The 15,349-nt window shown below is 33.4% G+C and overlaps 4 protein-coding genes across 5 annotated transcripts; 2 read left to right on the top strand and 2 right to left on the bottom strand.

Moving 5' to 3' along the window:
* Window positions 1-72: 72 nt before the first annotated feature.
* On the top strand, window positions 73-4,218 carry LOC108319976 (DNA polymerase kappa). Its single transcript, XM_017551310.2, has 14 exons — window positions 73-204; window positions 318-490; window positions 642-815; window positions 963-1,086; window positions 1,168-1,268; window positions 1,346-1,432; window positions 1,553-1,648; window positions 1,728-1,848; window positions 2,138-2,266; window positions 2,542-2,633; window positions 2,890-3,001; window positions 3,155-3,435; window positions 3,552-3,865; window positions 3,986-4,218. The coding sequence occupies exons 1-14, from the start codon at window positions 105-107 to the stop codon at window positions 4,092-4,094; spliced, it is 2,013 nt and encodes a 670-aa protein (XP_017406799.1). The 5' UTR covers window positions 73-104; the 3' UTR covers window positions 4,095-4,218.
* A 1,369-nt stretch (window positions 4,219-5,587) lies between these two features.
* LOC108319905 (uncharacterized) lies at window positions 5,588-7,854 on the top strand. 2 transcript variants are annotated; one of them, XM_017551207.2, is made up of 4 exons: window positions 5,588-5,716; window positions 5,946-6,126; window positions 6,463-6,520; window positions 6,856-7,854. In XM_017551207.2, exons 1-4 carry the CDS (start codon window positions 5,658-5,660, stop codon window positions 7,440-7,442), a joined length of 885 nt encoding a protein of 294 aa, XP_017406696.1. In that variant the 5' UTR covers window positions 5,588-5,657; the 3' UTR covers window positions 7,443-7,854. The 2 variants fall into 2 exon arrangements, with proteins under 2 accessions (XP_017406696.1, XP_017406695.1); XM_017551206.2 differs by having other exon boundaries at window positions 6,463-6,523.
* Window positions 7,855-8,486: 632 nt separating this feature from the next.
* LOC108319952 (uncharacterized) lies at window positions 8,487-10,907 on the bottom strand. The gene is made up of 7 exons (XM_017551270.2): window positions 10,562-10,907; window positions 10,371-10,481; window positions 10,160-10,294; window positions 9,977-10,081; window positions 9,493-9,662; window positions 9,293-9,392; window positions 8,487-8,993 (listed from the first exon to the last, which is right to left on the bottom strand). Exons 1-7 carry the CDS (start codon window positions 10,844-10,846, stop codon window positions 8,754-8,756), a joined length of 1,146 nt encoding a protein of 381 aa, XP_017406759.1. The 5' UTR covers window positions 10,847-10,907; the 3' UTR covers window positions 8,487-8,753.
* A 2,378-nt stretch (window positions 10,908-13,285) lies between these two features.
* LOC108319953 (uncharacterized) lies at window positions 13,286-14,559 on the bottom strand. Its single transcript, XM_017551271.2, has 2 exons — window positions 13,820-14,559; window positions 13,286-13,725 (listed from the first exon to the last, which is right to left on the bottom strand). Exons 1-2 carry the CDS (start codon window positions 14,174-14,176, stop codon window positions 13,510-13,512), a joined length of 573 nt encoding a protein of 190 aa, XP_017406760.1. The 5' UTR covers window positions 14,177-14,559; the 3' UTR covers window positions 13,286-13,509.
* Window positions 14,560-15,349: the final 790 nt, after the last annotated feature.

Here is a 15,349-nt window from a genome sequence, read left to right as displayed (position 1 = left end):
ACTTATTAATATTCATTTGTTTTCAGTAGGATAAAAGATTGGGCTTATTAAGAAGCAAAAGCCCAATAAAAGTTCGGGGAGAAGTGAGCGCGAAGTGGAAGGCGATGGAGGGAACCGAAGCCGCAGCGAATGGTGATGGCGACGGAGATGGTGGCGATCGTCCATGGCAATCTTACCACACTGTTTACACAACCGCTAAAGCAGGTCTCATTCTTCTCTTTAATTCACTTTCACAAACACTTATTTCGCTCTTGTTTCTCTGAATTTCACCTTCGAATTAAATGGATTCAATTGCTCTGCTATTGCCTATTGTTAAGGAATGGAAGGGGTTGACAAGGAGAAAGTTCAGAGAGTAGTTTACGAAATGAGTAAAGGATCCAAATATTTTCAAAACGAGGAACGCAAGGAGGCTTTTATTAACCAGAAAATTCAGAACTTGCGAATTCAGTGTACTAAGCTCACACAAGCAGACCTGGCCCACTATCGCAAGGTAATATAATGAAATCATCTCACGCTTGTAACCCGATTCTCTTCTTTCTAACAAATTCCCATTTTGTTGGTTCCCTTTCTTTAAAGGAGAGCTCATTAAATTTTAATGCTTTTAACACATTAGTTTAATGTATCAGTTTTTATTATGACAGGTGGCTGATAGAAGAATTGTTGAGCTAGAAGCTTCGCGTGACCTTTCGAGGATTTGGTTACATGTAGATATGGATGCTTTCTATGCTGCAGTGGAGACTTTAAGTAATCCTACATTACAGGGCAAGCCAATGGCTGTTGGGAGCATGTCCATGATATCCACTGCCAACTATGAGGTTTACTTTCTCAATGCATTATAATCTTGATATATTATTTTTTCACTATTTTGGAATCTGAAATGATCTGGTGGATGTTTGAAAAAATAATCTGCATGAACTCCACTGAATTGTGGAATTCCTGGTTCTGATCTGGTCTTTACCCAGGCCCGAAAATTTGGGGTTCGTGCTGCCATGCCTGGGTTCATTGCACGTAAGCTATGTCCAGAATTAATCTTTGTCCCAACAGATTTCAAGAAGTATACTTACTATAGTGATTTGACTAGAAAAGGTATTATTCTTTTTGTGATCAATTTGGTGACTTTTTCTTTTAATTAATGATGCTAGCTTGATATAAACTTATTGTTGTTAGTTTTCCGGATATACGACCCCAATTTCATTGCTGGTAGCCTGGACGAAGCATACCTTGATATAACTGAAGTTATCAAAGAAAGGAATGTCAAAAGTGAAGAAGTAAGTTGGCACAATTAAATTAAAAATGAAAGACCTTTAATGTATTCAATCTCTTGATTTTTTGAATTTGGACGTAGATTGCCCAAGAACTCAGAGCTGGTGTTTATGAAGAGACCGGTCTCACATGTAGTGCTGGAGTGGCACCAAATCGCTTACTTGCCAAGGTTCTATCTAACTCGCATTTTCTTGATAAACTGTAAAGTAGTAGAGATGAAATGATTATTTTATCTGCTTGGGAAATTTCATGCTATTACATTACAATATTGACATTTAGTCTCATGTAGGTTTGTTCAGACATAAACAAGCCAAATGGACACTATATTTTGCCAAATGACCGCATGGCTGTTATGACCTTTGTATCCTCCCTTCCTATCAGAAAGGTATGCTTGAGTTTATATGCCCTTGCTTGTCTTTAAAAGAGGTTGCTTTGTGATTAATAATCATGAATGATATTGACAGATTGGGGGCATTGGTAAGGTCACAGAACATATTTTAAAGGGAGTTTTTGAAATTAACACATGTGAGCAGATACTGGAGAAGAGTAGCTACCTTTATGCACTTTTCTCTCAGCCAACAGCAGGTTAGCCATCTGTTCAGGTGTTGTTGCTCTCGTTATTACTGCGCAAGTTGTGTTTACTCCCTGTAGATTTTCTATATTTACGTGGAAATTCAGCTGAACTTAAAACAAGTTATTTATTTTGTATTTTGATGTCTATTCTGAAAACAAGTTATGCTTTCTGCTGCTACTATTTTGGCAAGTTTGTAATTTAGGTTTTCTGACCATTGTTTCTTGTGTTCATCATATGTCCCGTTCCAAATTAATTATGGGATTCTTTAATAACATGTTTTTTTTTGTCAATTTGCTGCAGAATTTTTTTGCTCTGTAGGTTTAGGTCTTGGGCAGACAGATTCTCCCCAAGTAAGATTTCGGAAAAGTATTAGTAATGAAAGAACATTTTCTGCCACTGAAGATGAGGTGCTATTGCATAAAAAATTAGGTATCCATCTTGTCTATTACCGTTTAACCTTTAAAGGAAAATTGTTTGATTGTAAATGTAGTCAACGTATTCTAGTGAATTGTTTGGGCTTTGTAGTACCTCTTTATTGAAACTGATATCTGGGTTTCAATTGATTTGGATTGCAGCCCTAAATTTACTATGCATACTTGACTTTTCAAAAAGTTTAGCTATGTCATGCTGAGTTTTTGAATTAGATAGGACATTGGGTATATTGACTCATCAGCATATGAATCATGCAAAGCTTACTTTTGCAGTGGAGCTTGCTGAAATGCTATCGGCTGACATGCAGAAAGAGGGTCTGTGTGGGCGAACATTGACTCTTAAACTGAAAACTGCTTCTTTTGAGGTATTACTAGTTATTAATGCTTTGACATTTTCCTAGTAGTCGAGAGAAATTTAGTTGGTTTGTCACCTCTGTGTATTAAAATTGATTGGAAAAAAAAGTCACCTGTTGTTCAAGAGAAATTAAGTTAACCTCAAGGATGATTTTGTTGTCTTCTTTAATTTTGTTCTAGGCCCTTTAGAGATGCTTTATTGTATCCCTACATTTTACTGTCCTACTATACTTTTCTTTCAAGTTCTAATAAATGCACAACCTACAGGTTCGGACCAGAGCTGTGACTTTACAAAAGTACATCAGCTCAACTGAGGATATCTTGAACCATGCTAAAAAGTTGCTAAAAGCTGAACTTCCTATTTCAGTAAGATTGATAGGTATGTGGTTCTGTTAGGTTTGTTATTGTTGAGATTTATCAAGACAGTGCTCGAGGCCAAGATAAAAAGGCACTTAGTGCTTACAGATAGACTGTGAGAATTCATATTGGTGCCTCATCTGTGTCAGCGTAACAAAGATTTTTCTTCTGTTAGGCCTTAGAGTATCTCAGTTTAATGGAGACAAATGTAGTGCTACGCCTGATCCTACACAGAAGACCATTACCAACTTCATTACTTCGGGAGATGTCAATAGAAATTGTAGTTCTTTTCCAGATGTTGCAGATCGTGACTTTGTCAGTGATGCAGAAACCAATCTTTCTGTTGACATTCAGCAGACGAGTCAACTTGATTGGAAAGATCCTTTTGTTGGTAACTATTTGTCAGATGGAGATTACCAAAGCTGTATTCTCCGGAAAAATGATGGTATAGAAGAGGTCTCTCTCTTTCTCCCCACTTGTTTAGACTTGTAGCAGATATTTAAATGGACTCAGAAATTATTTGAGGAGTGTTCTCCTGTCACTTCTATTTATGTTTTCTGTTATGTTACCAGGTACAAACACCTAGTAATGATGCTACAAGTTCTCACCACAGTGGATTTACAGAAGCGCTGGGATCTACTTTCCAGGAGCAGTTTGAAGGCATAAATGTGCTGAATGAATCTAAGTTCCTGGAGAGTGCGAGGCTTAATTCTTGTTCTCAGGAGATGACAATGTTGTGGCTGAATGACTACAAATGTTCACTTTGTGGAATAGAACTACCTCCAAGTTTTGTTGAGGAACGATTGGAGCACTCTGATTTTCATCTTGCCGAAAAGCTTCAAAAGGAAGAATCTAGGATTCACCAACCATGTGTTCCTAGTGGAAGGTACGATATTTATCTTTTACAATTACAAGTTGATAGATAGGAATTGACAGAGTGCAAGCGTGTGTTCAGATTTTTGCTTATGTATTATTTAATGTAACGTATTGACAAATGTTCTTTCAGTCGGAGTCAAAAGGATGGAATCACTATACAAAGCAAATCTAAGAAGCAAAAGTTGTCGCAGAAAGAAGGCAAATTTATACCCATTGATTCCTTTTTTGTTAAAAAGTAATCAATCATAGCTGTCAAATTTATTATAATGTACAGAATAACAAAAATTTTGCCTTCTATTGTATGATATACATGCTATTTTTTCCTTGTAACATGTACAAAATAAAAATTCATCTGCTTGTAACTTAGGCCTTAGTATTAAAGCTTGTAATTTAGGTTGTGTAAAATAGTTTTTTTCACACTACACTATCTCCAAGTTGAATTGAAGGGACTTAAATTGACAGGAAAGAAGTTGTTTTTCAAAAGGTATTTCTCTGACAAACAGGAGTTGGTTTATTGGCAACACATTTTCTGATACAGTTCAAGGAGAGAGATGAAGGATACATTTTTTTTTATAAAAAAAAGTGTGATGAATTTTCTATTTGTTTTGAAATACTGAGTATAAAGTTTTTTAAGTATACCTATTTTGTGTTTGACAAATCCCAAAAAAATTAGTCTCCATGTTTGATGGTGATTTTATTTGATGATGAAAAAAAAAATGGCTTCACGAGAAACAAGAACAAAGAAGCTCACACATTTGTGGCATTGTCATGTTCGGAAATTCTTTTATCTTGTTACTATCATTAGCAAAAATAGAAAAATTTGTCATCCATTAAGTGAAAATGAATAATTTTTTGGTTATACAAAAAATTAATAACTGGTTGTAGATATTTCTTTTACTTAATTATTTTTTAAAAGGTCAATATTCATATACAAATATCATGATTATTGTGAGTGTTGCAGTGATTGCTTAGTTTAATTTTATGTTCTTAATTTTGTTTCTTATTTTTAGTTTTGTCTCTTCTTGTTGATCCAATAGTTTTTTTTTTAAATTAAATATATTTTTAATTTTTAAATTTAGACGTAAAATTTTAAACACAAAAATATGTAATGCAAATGAATTAGAAGATTTATATTTATTCAGTTTTCAAGTCTGATGATGAAAATGTATCAAAATTTGAGATAAAAAAATAATTTTATATATAAATTTATAAACTAAAAATATATTTATTATTTTTTAAACAAATATTTTTATATAAACAAATAATTTAAGCAATGATGTTTAACATTAATTAACCCTCTTAATCAATTATATTATATATAAGACAAATATATTTAAATGAAAGAAAATCTCCTCATTTCATACTACCAAAAACTTCATTGATTTTCATGACAATAACTTATTCCAACATCTCAAGTATGTGTTCAGAAGGATGATAATTAATATCTATGATGAGTATAATTTATAAATGAGGTTATTTTTTCAAAACATGAAAAGTGTATCCATTTCAACATTTCTGAAAAAAAAATATCTAAACTTTACAAATGTCTTGTTAATGTAATCTTACGGTTAACTTGTTATATTTTAACTACATACTAACGTTAAAATAAATAAATTAATGAGCGATCAATAATTTTAAAATTATAGAAAGTTTTTCAATTGAAATTTAAAATATATTGATTAAATTAATAAAATTAAATATTCATAAAAAAAATATTGAAAAGAAGAGTGCGTGCATTGTGTGGATAAAAGGAGAGAAAGAAACCTAAGTCATAAGACTCGTTCACTCACTCGCTTCTGAGAATGTCTCGTCGTCACTCCGATTCCAAGCGACGCCATTCCAGATTCGATCCGCAACCCAGGTTCCTCTCTCTTTTCTTCTCAACTTTTCCGTTTCTCTTTCTCCCTCTTCACACTTTTAATGCTTAAATTGTTTGGTCTATTTTTTAAATTTTGGGTTGTGCGGTGTTTAGCAGTAATTCCTATCGCTCTTTAATGCGTTTAAGCCAATCAATAATTCTAAATTTGCAAGTCGAGTTTGGAAAGATGCGCGGGTGTTGTAATGATGCATTGTATTGTATTGAATTGTAGCCCGAAGAGATATAGGAGGGATGCATATGGAAAAGAAGAGAAAGAGAGAGTGGCAAACGGCGCTAACGTACAAAATGGAGACCACCGGCGGCTGAAAGAACATGATCCTCCTTCGACTAAGCAACGATCTGCCTCTCTTCACAATAAACCAAATGATCAGCATGCACCTCATCCCACTCAAGTATCCACATCTCCCTTATTTTCATTCTTACTTTCTTTCGCTTTTAATTTGTTTTTCACACTGTCGGAACTATATCAAAATTCTTGCTATCGGAAATTATTCTTACGGCTTCAAATTTGGAAGCGCTTAGAATATTTAGTTGCTTGTGTTTCCATATGAAATAAAATCTCTTCATTCAACTAGAGATTTTAAATTTTGTGTGCTTGATTTTTATTCAGTGTACGCATTCTATTTTTTTGGGGGTGATGTAGTGGGGTTCGTGTTCAGCACCATGCCTTCAAGTGCCTCTGTATATATATAACCACCTTAGGCTTGCCTATGCATGTCTTATAACAGCACGAGAAACGAGGTAGCACTGGGCAGGTTGGCCAAAGCTCAGGTCAAAGGAAAGCAGGTGGTGAGTTTCCATTTTTTATTTATTTTGGTTTTGTATTATCTTCGTATTTTCTGTTATCTTTTCAGTCATGAGTCGTGATTGGGAGTCCCGTATAGGGATGATTTGTATATTGACTCTAGTCATGCAAGTGCAATATTTCTTTCATTTTATGCTAGAAAAAATGCTCTCTTTTTTTCAGTTATAATGTGTTCTATTCATTTTGTTGTAAAATGTGGTTGAGAATTAAAGAAGTTTTTGTAATTTTGAGCAACCCGAGCCTTCTTTTGCATGAAGTAGAAATATGACTTACAAACACGAAATAAATATAATCTGATTGCTTTCTTTTATTTTAGAGCGTGGATGGTGGAAGAACACAAGAAAGCAACTTCATGAAAGGGCAGAGACAAGTCACCGTAGAGAACAGAGAGATGGTAAATCACAGGCTAAACTAGATGATAATACTTTCCAGAGAAGAGATGATTTTTCTGAAAGGAAAGAGGATCCACTTCCTACCTTAAGGAAAAGACCTGCATTTAGGGAGAAGAGGATTCCAATGGAATCAGTAGATGCTAATCTGGTTGCAGCAGTGGCGGTAAATTTGAGTGAGATTAACCACCCTGCAGGAAGGAATGACAGGAAGAAGGAGGAAAGAAGCAACAATCCACACCATTTGGGTAGACCTGAAAAGCCTTTTGCAGATGACAGAGCACCTAACAAGGCTGGAGCTAGGAGAGATGGGTTTCCATCAAGAGGAAGAAGGTATGGGGACAATGACAGTTACAGGGGAAGAGATAAATTTAATGGAAGACAAGGTTATCGTCTGGATAAGATTCAAACTGAGAAGTGGAGGCATGATTTATATCAAGAGGTAAGTAAGGATCCCATTCCACAGAACGAGGATGACCAGATTGCAAAGCTGGAAGCACTCTTGGCATCATAATAGCAAACAGCAGGCAGATCTTAAATCGTGCCTATCAACTTATAAGCATGTGTTGCTATAAGCTGTTGAGTCTGTCTCTGTATCAAGTTATTGCCACCTTCAAAATGCCAGGGATGTTAAGCACAACAGCTATCAGTTTTTAGAATCTATCTTGATTCAATCCTCGATGTCTGAGACTGACAAGCTTTGAAAGTGAAATTACATTAAATGCTCGAGTTTTCCTCAACTACCTTTAAGCTTGTTTTAGACAATCCCTAGTTTGCAAGTTTGTCAATGTCTAGGATTTGTATTTTGGTCTATTTATGTGTAACGCTCTCAAGTATGTCAAGGTCGTGATTGGGTTGAATTGGAGAGGGAAGTATCTCAATTTTCATAACATGACCTGGTAAAAGTCTCTACATTTAGGAACAAATGACTACAAGTTACGGACATTTGCTTTTATTTAACATTGTTAAATGCTAAAGAAAATCGACGAAAAGCGTGCAAATTCAAATATATATATATAATCATTGTTAATTGTAATTTATTGTTTCTCTAACGGTTTGTCTTATATTATTTGAGAATTCGGCTAAAGAAGCTTGTATAATTGACAGCGGTCATGAACGATCTGTGCATTGACCTGTAGATAGTTCAGTTAAGTTGTGGGAATAGGAAGTGAGTAATTAATTCCCAGGCGAATCTTCTCGCAAACCCAAATTTAAGAAAGCTGGGAAGCAGTTTGCAACCAAAAGGGCGAGCCTTGTTTTCCAAGGCATTTTTTCATCTTGTTTATGCAAATGCTAATTCTAATCCGCATTAGAGCCAAAATAAATGAATTTATAGTGAGATTAACCACTGGAAAAAATTAATCATATTCAAATTTCGACAACAGAAGAACTAGAACTACAATTAAATCTTAAATTCATTTCATTCCTTTTCCTTCAATAAAACAACTTTTTAGATAAACACGACAAGTAGTTTATTAATTTGAATGAATAAACTGATAAAATCCATTAAAATAATAAGACATAATTTTAGAACAAGACTGGATGAAAGAAATAAGTATTGTAATTTTACAAATTTTTAAGCACTAGAAATTAAACCAAATCGATATTAGTAATTATTCTCACAAACAATTTTCCTTCTCCAATTTTGTCAAACTAAAAGATTCTTACACACTCATATCATCTTGGTCGCACTTCAGCCAGTGCACCTTGACCTCTATAGTTCTACACTTCTAATTCTAGTTTCTGTAAGATTAAACTAAAAAGAATACATGAACTAGGAGACATTTAAAATTGAGGGCAGGAATTAAATTGAGGTTATATGATATCAAATAACAAGATCTTCTATGTCTGTGAGGGGTTCTGCACGGGCAAGAGACTTGTCTGGTATGTTAACCACCAATTGTCCACAAGCACCACTTATGTCTTGACCCATCTGCTTCCTAACTGTTGTTCGAATATTATATGTACCTCTGAGAATTTTCTGAAAATTTGAGACTTTCTGCTCACTGGTAGGTTTGAATTGACTCAAGGTACCGATAGGGTTGAAAGGTATTAAGTTCACTACCTGTTTCATAATTCAGACCATAGGCAAAAGGTTAGTACTTAGCATTGCGTAACGGAGCAGAGGATGAAGATCATGTTTAGGAACTCTTGTTCTGAGAAATAAACACCACTATGCATCAGTGTCTGCATTTTAGAGCAGAACGGTGGCATGGGAATTATAGTGGCAGAGCATAAATGCTTGTCAGAGACTTTGAATAGAGAAAGGAACAAGCAATTTATAAATCTATAAATGCAATTCAGTGTAATTACTCAAAATTCAGAAATTTCCCGTGTGCTTCTAAGTAAATATTGAGTGCTTACCACTTGAAATGTCTCTAATAGTTTTCCCAATTGGTGGGCATGCTGCTCTCCATCATTCACCCCGTCAAGCATTATGTATTCAATCAGTATTTTCTGCAGACTAGTCAATGACGAAATATTAAAGCCTCCAAAATCACTGAAATCGTTCACAAAAGTTTACATAATAATACCCTCAATTATTATGAATGATCAGTAATCACCTTTTTCTTTGATATTCTTGCAGTGAATTCATAAGTTTTTCCAAAGGAAAAGCACGAGCAGCAGGCATTATCTGACAACGAATGTCTTGGGCCGGTGCATGCAGAGAGACTGCCAAGTTCAAACCAGGCAGGTCATTGTGAAGCTTGTTGATAGCATGGATGATACCAACCTATTAAGGAAGCAACCACGCATTTCATAAGCTAGAAATTTCCAGTATTCAACAATGTTTCTAAAAGAAATTACTTAACAGAAGAACAAACAATACATAGCAACGGCAAAGTCCCAGTCCAAGATTCTAATTATAAGCATAATCTGTTTTTAGGGCCTCGGGAAATTCTAAGATTTTACTCAAACGGTAAGCCACATGGTTGTAAAGTTTCGGGCACGAGATACATTACCCGCCCAATAATGGAATAAAACCAATCAGGTTATAGGAAGGGATGTCAGAAAAACTATAATGCAATCGCATAATGCATATTTTACCGTTGACACGGTAATTCTTTTCAAGGACAACTGAAATGGCAATCCAGTCATGATGCGAACCGCTTCTACCACAGCAGAATAGTTGTTGAGAGGCTCTCCCATTCCCTGTTGTAAGAAAATAATACATTAATCTGCAAACAAGAAAAGCATGGTTCGTGCAGAAATAGAGGTAAAAATAAATACCATGAAGACAACATTACGGATTTGTGAGAAAGCAGAAGCATGGACGAGCTGCTCCACAATTTCCCCGGAGGATAGGTTATTTTTGAATCCCATGGATCCAGTGGCACAGAATTTGCAACCCATTTTGCATCCTACCTGCACAAAAGAAAAGGAGGAGTCGTTAACAGCAAAAAATAGGAAGAAATATAAACGAATTGAAAGGTAACCTAACCTGAGATGAAATACACAAAGTTGCTCGTAGCCCACCGGGACGCGGTTTGCCAGCGTATTTGCCCAAACGAGTATCGTATCTCATTATCACAGCCTCCACGAATTCTCCGTTCTGCAAAACAAAAAAATTAGATAATGAATCGATTAAGAATGAGTTGCAATTGATTGAAAAAATGGTTGAGAGTAGAGGACGTGGAGCTTGATGAGGAGCTTGGAGGTGAGGTTGTCGGAAGAGTGGAAAACGGAGTGAAGAGAAGAAGAGAGAGGTTTCGTTCCTCCGAAGTTGGAACGAAGGACAGAGTACGCTGAAGATGGCAGCGAGGGCACTTGTTTCTCCCAATCCCATTCTCCACTTTCTCGCTTCGCATTATTTCCGATCACATGCTTCCATATTATCCCAACGAATTTTCCGTCAATTCCGTTTTTCTCAAATTCTCTTCTCAGCTCGCCGCCGTCAAACACCGATCGGATACCCATCCTCCGCCTTCTCAATCTTCTCTCACCTCCCTTCTATTTTATTCCATTCTCATCAAATATCAAATATTTTACTATTAAACCAATCCCTTTCATTTTTAATTCTTAGGTTCTAAACCCTAATTCAAATTTTTAAAATTTGTTAATTTAACTGAAAATGAATTCAACAACATGATTATAACCATTTTTTTTTCATTTGTACGTATTACCAACAAACATTATTTTTATTGTAATTCGCTCTCTTGATCTTATATTTCGTTATTTCTTTTTTCTTACCAAATTTTACTCTAACTATTTTAAAAATTCTAAATAATTTTTTTTTGCTTTTCGTTCCAAACCCGGGCTATTTAAAATTTTCACTTTATTTCTGCTAAAATTTATTTCTTTTAATTTAGATTATTCACATTTTATTATTTATAATGGGTTGATTTAGTTATGTTTTAAGTATATTATAAATTAAAATTTATTTTATTGAGTGTATAATTTTTTATTCTTTTATAAATAGAAGAATAACTTACTTAACATAATTTAATTTTTAATATAACTAATGTATAAATTATATATATATATATATATTTATATATATATATATTAAATTAAACTTAAGTTGGGCATTTATAACAATATTAAAATATCTCTATTTGTATATAGTTTACATAGGAAATTAACTTATAAAATGTTATTCTTTTAATATTTAATTCTGATTTCAACAATAACATACTTATATCCATTAGTAGTGTGTTTTATACTCAAATCATGAAAGCAAAGCTATTAGTAGTAAAGAATTTGATTTTATTAATTTATATTTTTTTATCTAGATTTATAGAATTTAGATTTTTTTGAAAGAAATTAATTTTATTTAAACTTATACTTCGTGTGCAATTTATTTAAAATATATCTTGTAGAACAATAAAATTCGTTGATACTCTTCTAATCAAGAGAGACGATGATCTCTTTATTACAATATTGAGTATTTGTTGTTCTTATTTTATTATCATTACTTCTTTTTATAGTCGACTATTCTTCTATGCTTATAATTTTTACACTATAATGAATATTTATATTCTTAATTTTTCATTTCCTTATTTGATCTTTACTTTATCTTATTTATAAGCACTAAGATTTGCTTTATTATTCGATAAATTTGTTTAAAATGACATATTGTGATGAAAACTTTATAAATAGATACAAATACTATAGTCATTACACAACAAAAAAACTTTGAATGAAGTTAAATATTTAATGGACAAAAATAATTTTAAGTAGGTTAAAACCCTAGCTATTAATGTTGTATTTGAAACATTAATTTTGAAATGATAAATATGAATTTGAAAATGGAGAATTATTAGTAATATATGAGTGCCAATGATGTACAATTTATGTTGTGTATAGAGTTTTGAAACGTAAGTCCAAAGCAATTATTGAAGCAGAGGACACCAAAGTTGGGAATTGAGTGACAGAAATTAGAAATCCACAAAGGAATTAAACATTAAAGAAGAAAGAATATACGAAATAATTGTGGTTTGATGCATGAATCAGGATTTGCGATGACGAAGGTTGGTGGCAGCATAAGAGGAAGTGGTAGGAGCAGTGAGATTCATGATTGTGTGATTGTGATGATGGGATCCATTGAAGGAATCGGATCCCAATAGCATATGGTAGCTGCGTTGTGAGCTATTTGAATATGAATGGCTTAAAGTGTTGGTGTTGCTGTGCTCGGCCTTCTGCTTCTTCCTCATGGCATCGATAATATATGGAATCAGACCTTCCATTACTCAATCTCTTCTTTCTCTCACAAATCGCAAACCCCTTCAACTCAAACTTTTCTTTTGTAATACCATAAGGTTTTATCTCAGTGCGTATTTATATCCATAATTATTCAAATAATGACTGCCCACTGTATTACTATTTTAATAAATCATTATGCCAAAACTAAAGTTTATTGACAATTGGATATGGTGAGAATGCCGACTTTGACTTTTCAAATCTTCAAATTAAAAAGCACCTGTGCTATTTTAAGCTTAAGAGAGTATAATATGCAATTTTAATCAGGCTGCTATGCCATGGTAAAATTAATCTTTCCAAAACCAAATGTTTGACTATCATGCAAGCACAGTACAGCAGCCAACTTTCCTCTCTAATCCTTCACCTCCTCATCTTAATTATATTAACAAGATATACTATGTGCTTGTCCAGGGTTTATGTTCTTCAGAAAAAGACATGGAGGCCTTTTTAAGTTGAAACAACTCAGATAGGGAAGCTTAAGTTACAACATTTGTGTTGTATTTTCTTGTTTCTTTAGCTTTGTTTTATTACAACCCTTGTTTATATTTGAAAACTCTTTTCATTTTTGTATTTAGGCTAATTTAATATAAATTATCTTAGTTATCATATTAATTTCAATATTTTTTAAAAAAAGAATAATAGCCTTGTGTTATATGTGTCCACCCACAAGTTCCTTGCATCACTGTTTTGAGGAATGTTTGTTTTTGATGCAATAGAAACCTTTTACTAGTAATGGAAGGGCGGTCTTATCTTACTGTTTGAAATGTGTTTGTTGAAGGAGAACTAGTTTAGATATTAGATAACTTTGGTAATATAATAATCACAAGTGAACTAACTAGCCAGCCAACCATAGAAGTGCAAAAGTAAAATGCAAGTGTTGCCTAAGGTGAAAATATGTTACTCTGGCACATACACTTCCAGGCTATGGGATAGTACTGATTCTCTTCCTCTGCCGTTGTTTTGATTGTGACCTCAACTGGCACACAAGGCTTGCACTGGTTGCACTTCGTTTGACATGTAGCTGGAAATGAACCTAACCTAGGATTTGCTTTCCTTCCTTCATGTGGATTCAAGCTCCTTGCTGGGGCAATACCTGCCTGAAAAAGAACATTGAAACATAGAAGGGCACAGTGGTGAAAAGTAATGAATTAAAAGGGTAGAAAAAGAGACAGAAATGAGAGATGAACTCACGGGTGCAGGTGAAGGAGAAGTTGGGAGGTTTCGGGAATGGAGTAGGCAAGCATGGTTTAGGAGGATGAGGAGGATGTGGAAGGCAATGAATGCTCTAGGCTTTGCTGGTAGTTCCATGTCTCTTAAGAGATGATTTTGGTTGGTATTTGAGTTACATGTGAATATTATAGCATTCCTAGTTTTGGTTTGGTAATATATACAAACAGGTGGGGAGCAGTTGAAACATGTGTGAAAGGAAATGGTCAAGATGGCCCCCCACATGTGTGACACTGTCATCGTTCTATATCTCCACACAGAATCACTCTCACAGTCATCAGCCATGCATATTTCACATTCTGACTTCTCCCTGTCACTCATGCTATTTTCATTCAATTCTACACTCAATCACATGCTCAGTCAAATGCTCACTCATAATACATCACCTTACAGCTTAGCAGAATTACTGGGGGATGCATCATTCAGGTGAAACTACATGTTTTACTTCATTACCATGATAACTAGAAGGAAAGAAAATATACAAACCCATTTGGTATTTAAATTAAATTTCATGGTAGTTTTCAATTGCCTAAACATGGTAATGATTTTTTAGGTGAGAAACAGATACAGATAAAATCATAATGACATGTTGGTAGTTGAAAAAATACTTGGATATCAATTAAATGTAGAAGCTTCAGTAGCAATGAGTGCCTCTAAACCAAAAGTCCAAGGTTCAAGCCTTTCCTTTAACCCTATAACTCTGATTTCCACACCACTTTTCTGCATAAACTACACAGTAAGATTATACATGGACACATCAATAATATAAAAGTTTTATATAATATCATTTAATTATAAATTATTACATTATTATATAATTAAAAATCACTTTAAAGCTATATTTGTCTGATTTTTAATTAATTAAAATATAAAGGACTTTATATTAACGAGGTACCAAAATTGTATGCTAAAAAAATCAAAATTTCCTCTCTTTTTTAACCCTACTATCGCATCTTATAAAATGCTTTAAATTTTATGAAGTTTTCACTATTTTTTTTTTACTTTATAAGTTTAAACTATTTTTGTATCTGTCTATATCATATGCTCCCAAATATTTGAATAAAAAAATTAATAATTGTGATTTTCAGTAAAGAAAGTACATAAAATACTAAATTTACTTCATTTCAAACATAGATGGAGTTAATTAACCATAAAATATATATACAGATCAAAATTAATATTTAATCCTTAAATGAACTAAAGTTTGAATGGACTAAAATATTAATAATACATATCCCAATAAACAAAGATATTGATATATTCACGTAGATGTTAATATGAGTATAGATCATAAATATAACCATTCATTTTTTTTTAAATCCCTCTACTATTATAATATGTAATAATAAATAACGGTAATAAGAAAAATAAAAAGTATTGCTATGCAATTTATTACATGATTTATGCGAATATAATTTTTTATTTATAGTTATTTTTCTTAAATAGAAACATTAGTTAGTTACGTATATTTAAAAAGAAAAAGTGACAAAAGAT

The sequence above is a fragment of the Vigna angularis genome, chromosome 10 (genome assembly GCF_016808095.1).
Source record: "Vigna angularis cultivar LongXiaoDou No.4 chromosome 10, ASM1680809v1, whole genome shotgun sequence".
Classification (NCBI taxonomy): Eukaryota; Viridiplantae; Streptophyta; class Magnoliopsida; order Fabales; family Fabaceae; genus Vigna; species Vigna angularis.
This window is presented reverse-complemented; position numbering and strand designations above follow the sequence as displayed.

What these genes read in the sequence shown, in the direction of transcription:
- LOC108319976 (XM_017551310.2), top strand. Translation starts at nt 105, where the DNA reads ATGGAGGGAACCGAAGCCGCAGCGAATGGTGATGGCGACGGAGATGGT. An exon ending in TTTCTCTCAGCCAACAGCAG is followed by an intron (nt 1,849 to 2,137) that starts GTTAGCCATCTG and finishes AATTTGCTGCAG; the next exon opens with AATTTTTTTGCTCTGTAGGT. An exon ending in TATTTCAGTAAGATTGATAG is followed by an intron (nt 3,002 to 3,154) that starts GTATGTGGTTCT and finishes TTCTTCTGTTAG; the next exon opens with GCCTTAGAGTATCTCAGTTT.
- LOC108319953 (XM_017551271.2), bottom strand. Translation starts at nt 14,176, where the DNA reads ATGAGTGACAGGGAGAAGTCAGAATGTGAAATATGCATGGCTGATGAC. An exon ending in CTTCTCCTTCACCTGCACCC is followed by an intron (nt 13,726 to 13,819) that starts GTGAGTTCATCT and finishes GTTCTTTTTCAG; the next exon opens with GCAGGTATTGCCCCAGCAAG.
- LOC108319905 (XM_017551206.2), top strand. Translation starts at nt 5,658, where the DNA reads ATGTCTCGTCGTCACTCCGATTCCAAGCGACGCCATTCCAGATTCGAT. An exon ending in AGATTCGATCCGCAACCCAG is followed by an intron (nt 5,717 to 5,945) that starts GTTCCTCTCTCT and finishes ATTGAATTGTAG; the next exon opens with CCCGAAGAGATATAGGAGGG. An exon ending in AGGTCAAAGGAAAGCAGGTG is followed by an intron (nt 6,524 to 6,855) that starts GTGAGTTTCCAT and finishes CTTTTATTTTAG; the next exon opens with AGCGTGGATGGTGGAAGAAC.
- LOC108319952 (XM_017551270.2), bottom strand. Translation starts at nt 10,846, where the DNA reads ATGGGTATCCGATCGGTGTTTGACGGCGGCGAGCTGAGAAGAGAATTT. An exon ending in AGCTCCTCATCAAGCTCCAC is followed by an intron (nt 10,482 to 10,561) that starts GTCCTCTACTCT and finishes TTTGTTTTGCAG; the next exon opens with AACGGAGAATTCGTGGAGGC. An exon ending in TATTAGAGACATTTCAAGTG is followed by an intron (nt 8,994 to 9,292) that starts GTAAGCACTCAA and finishes ATTATGAAACAG; the next exon opens with GTAGTGAACTTAATACCTTT.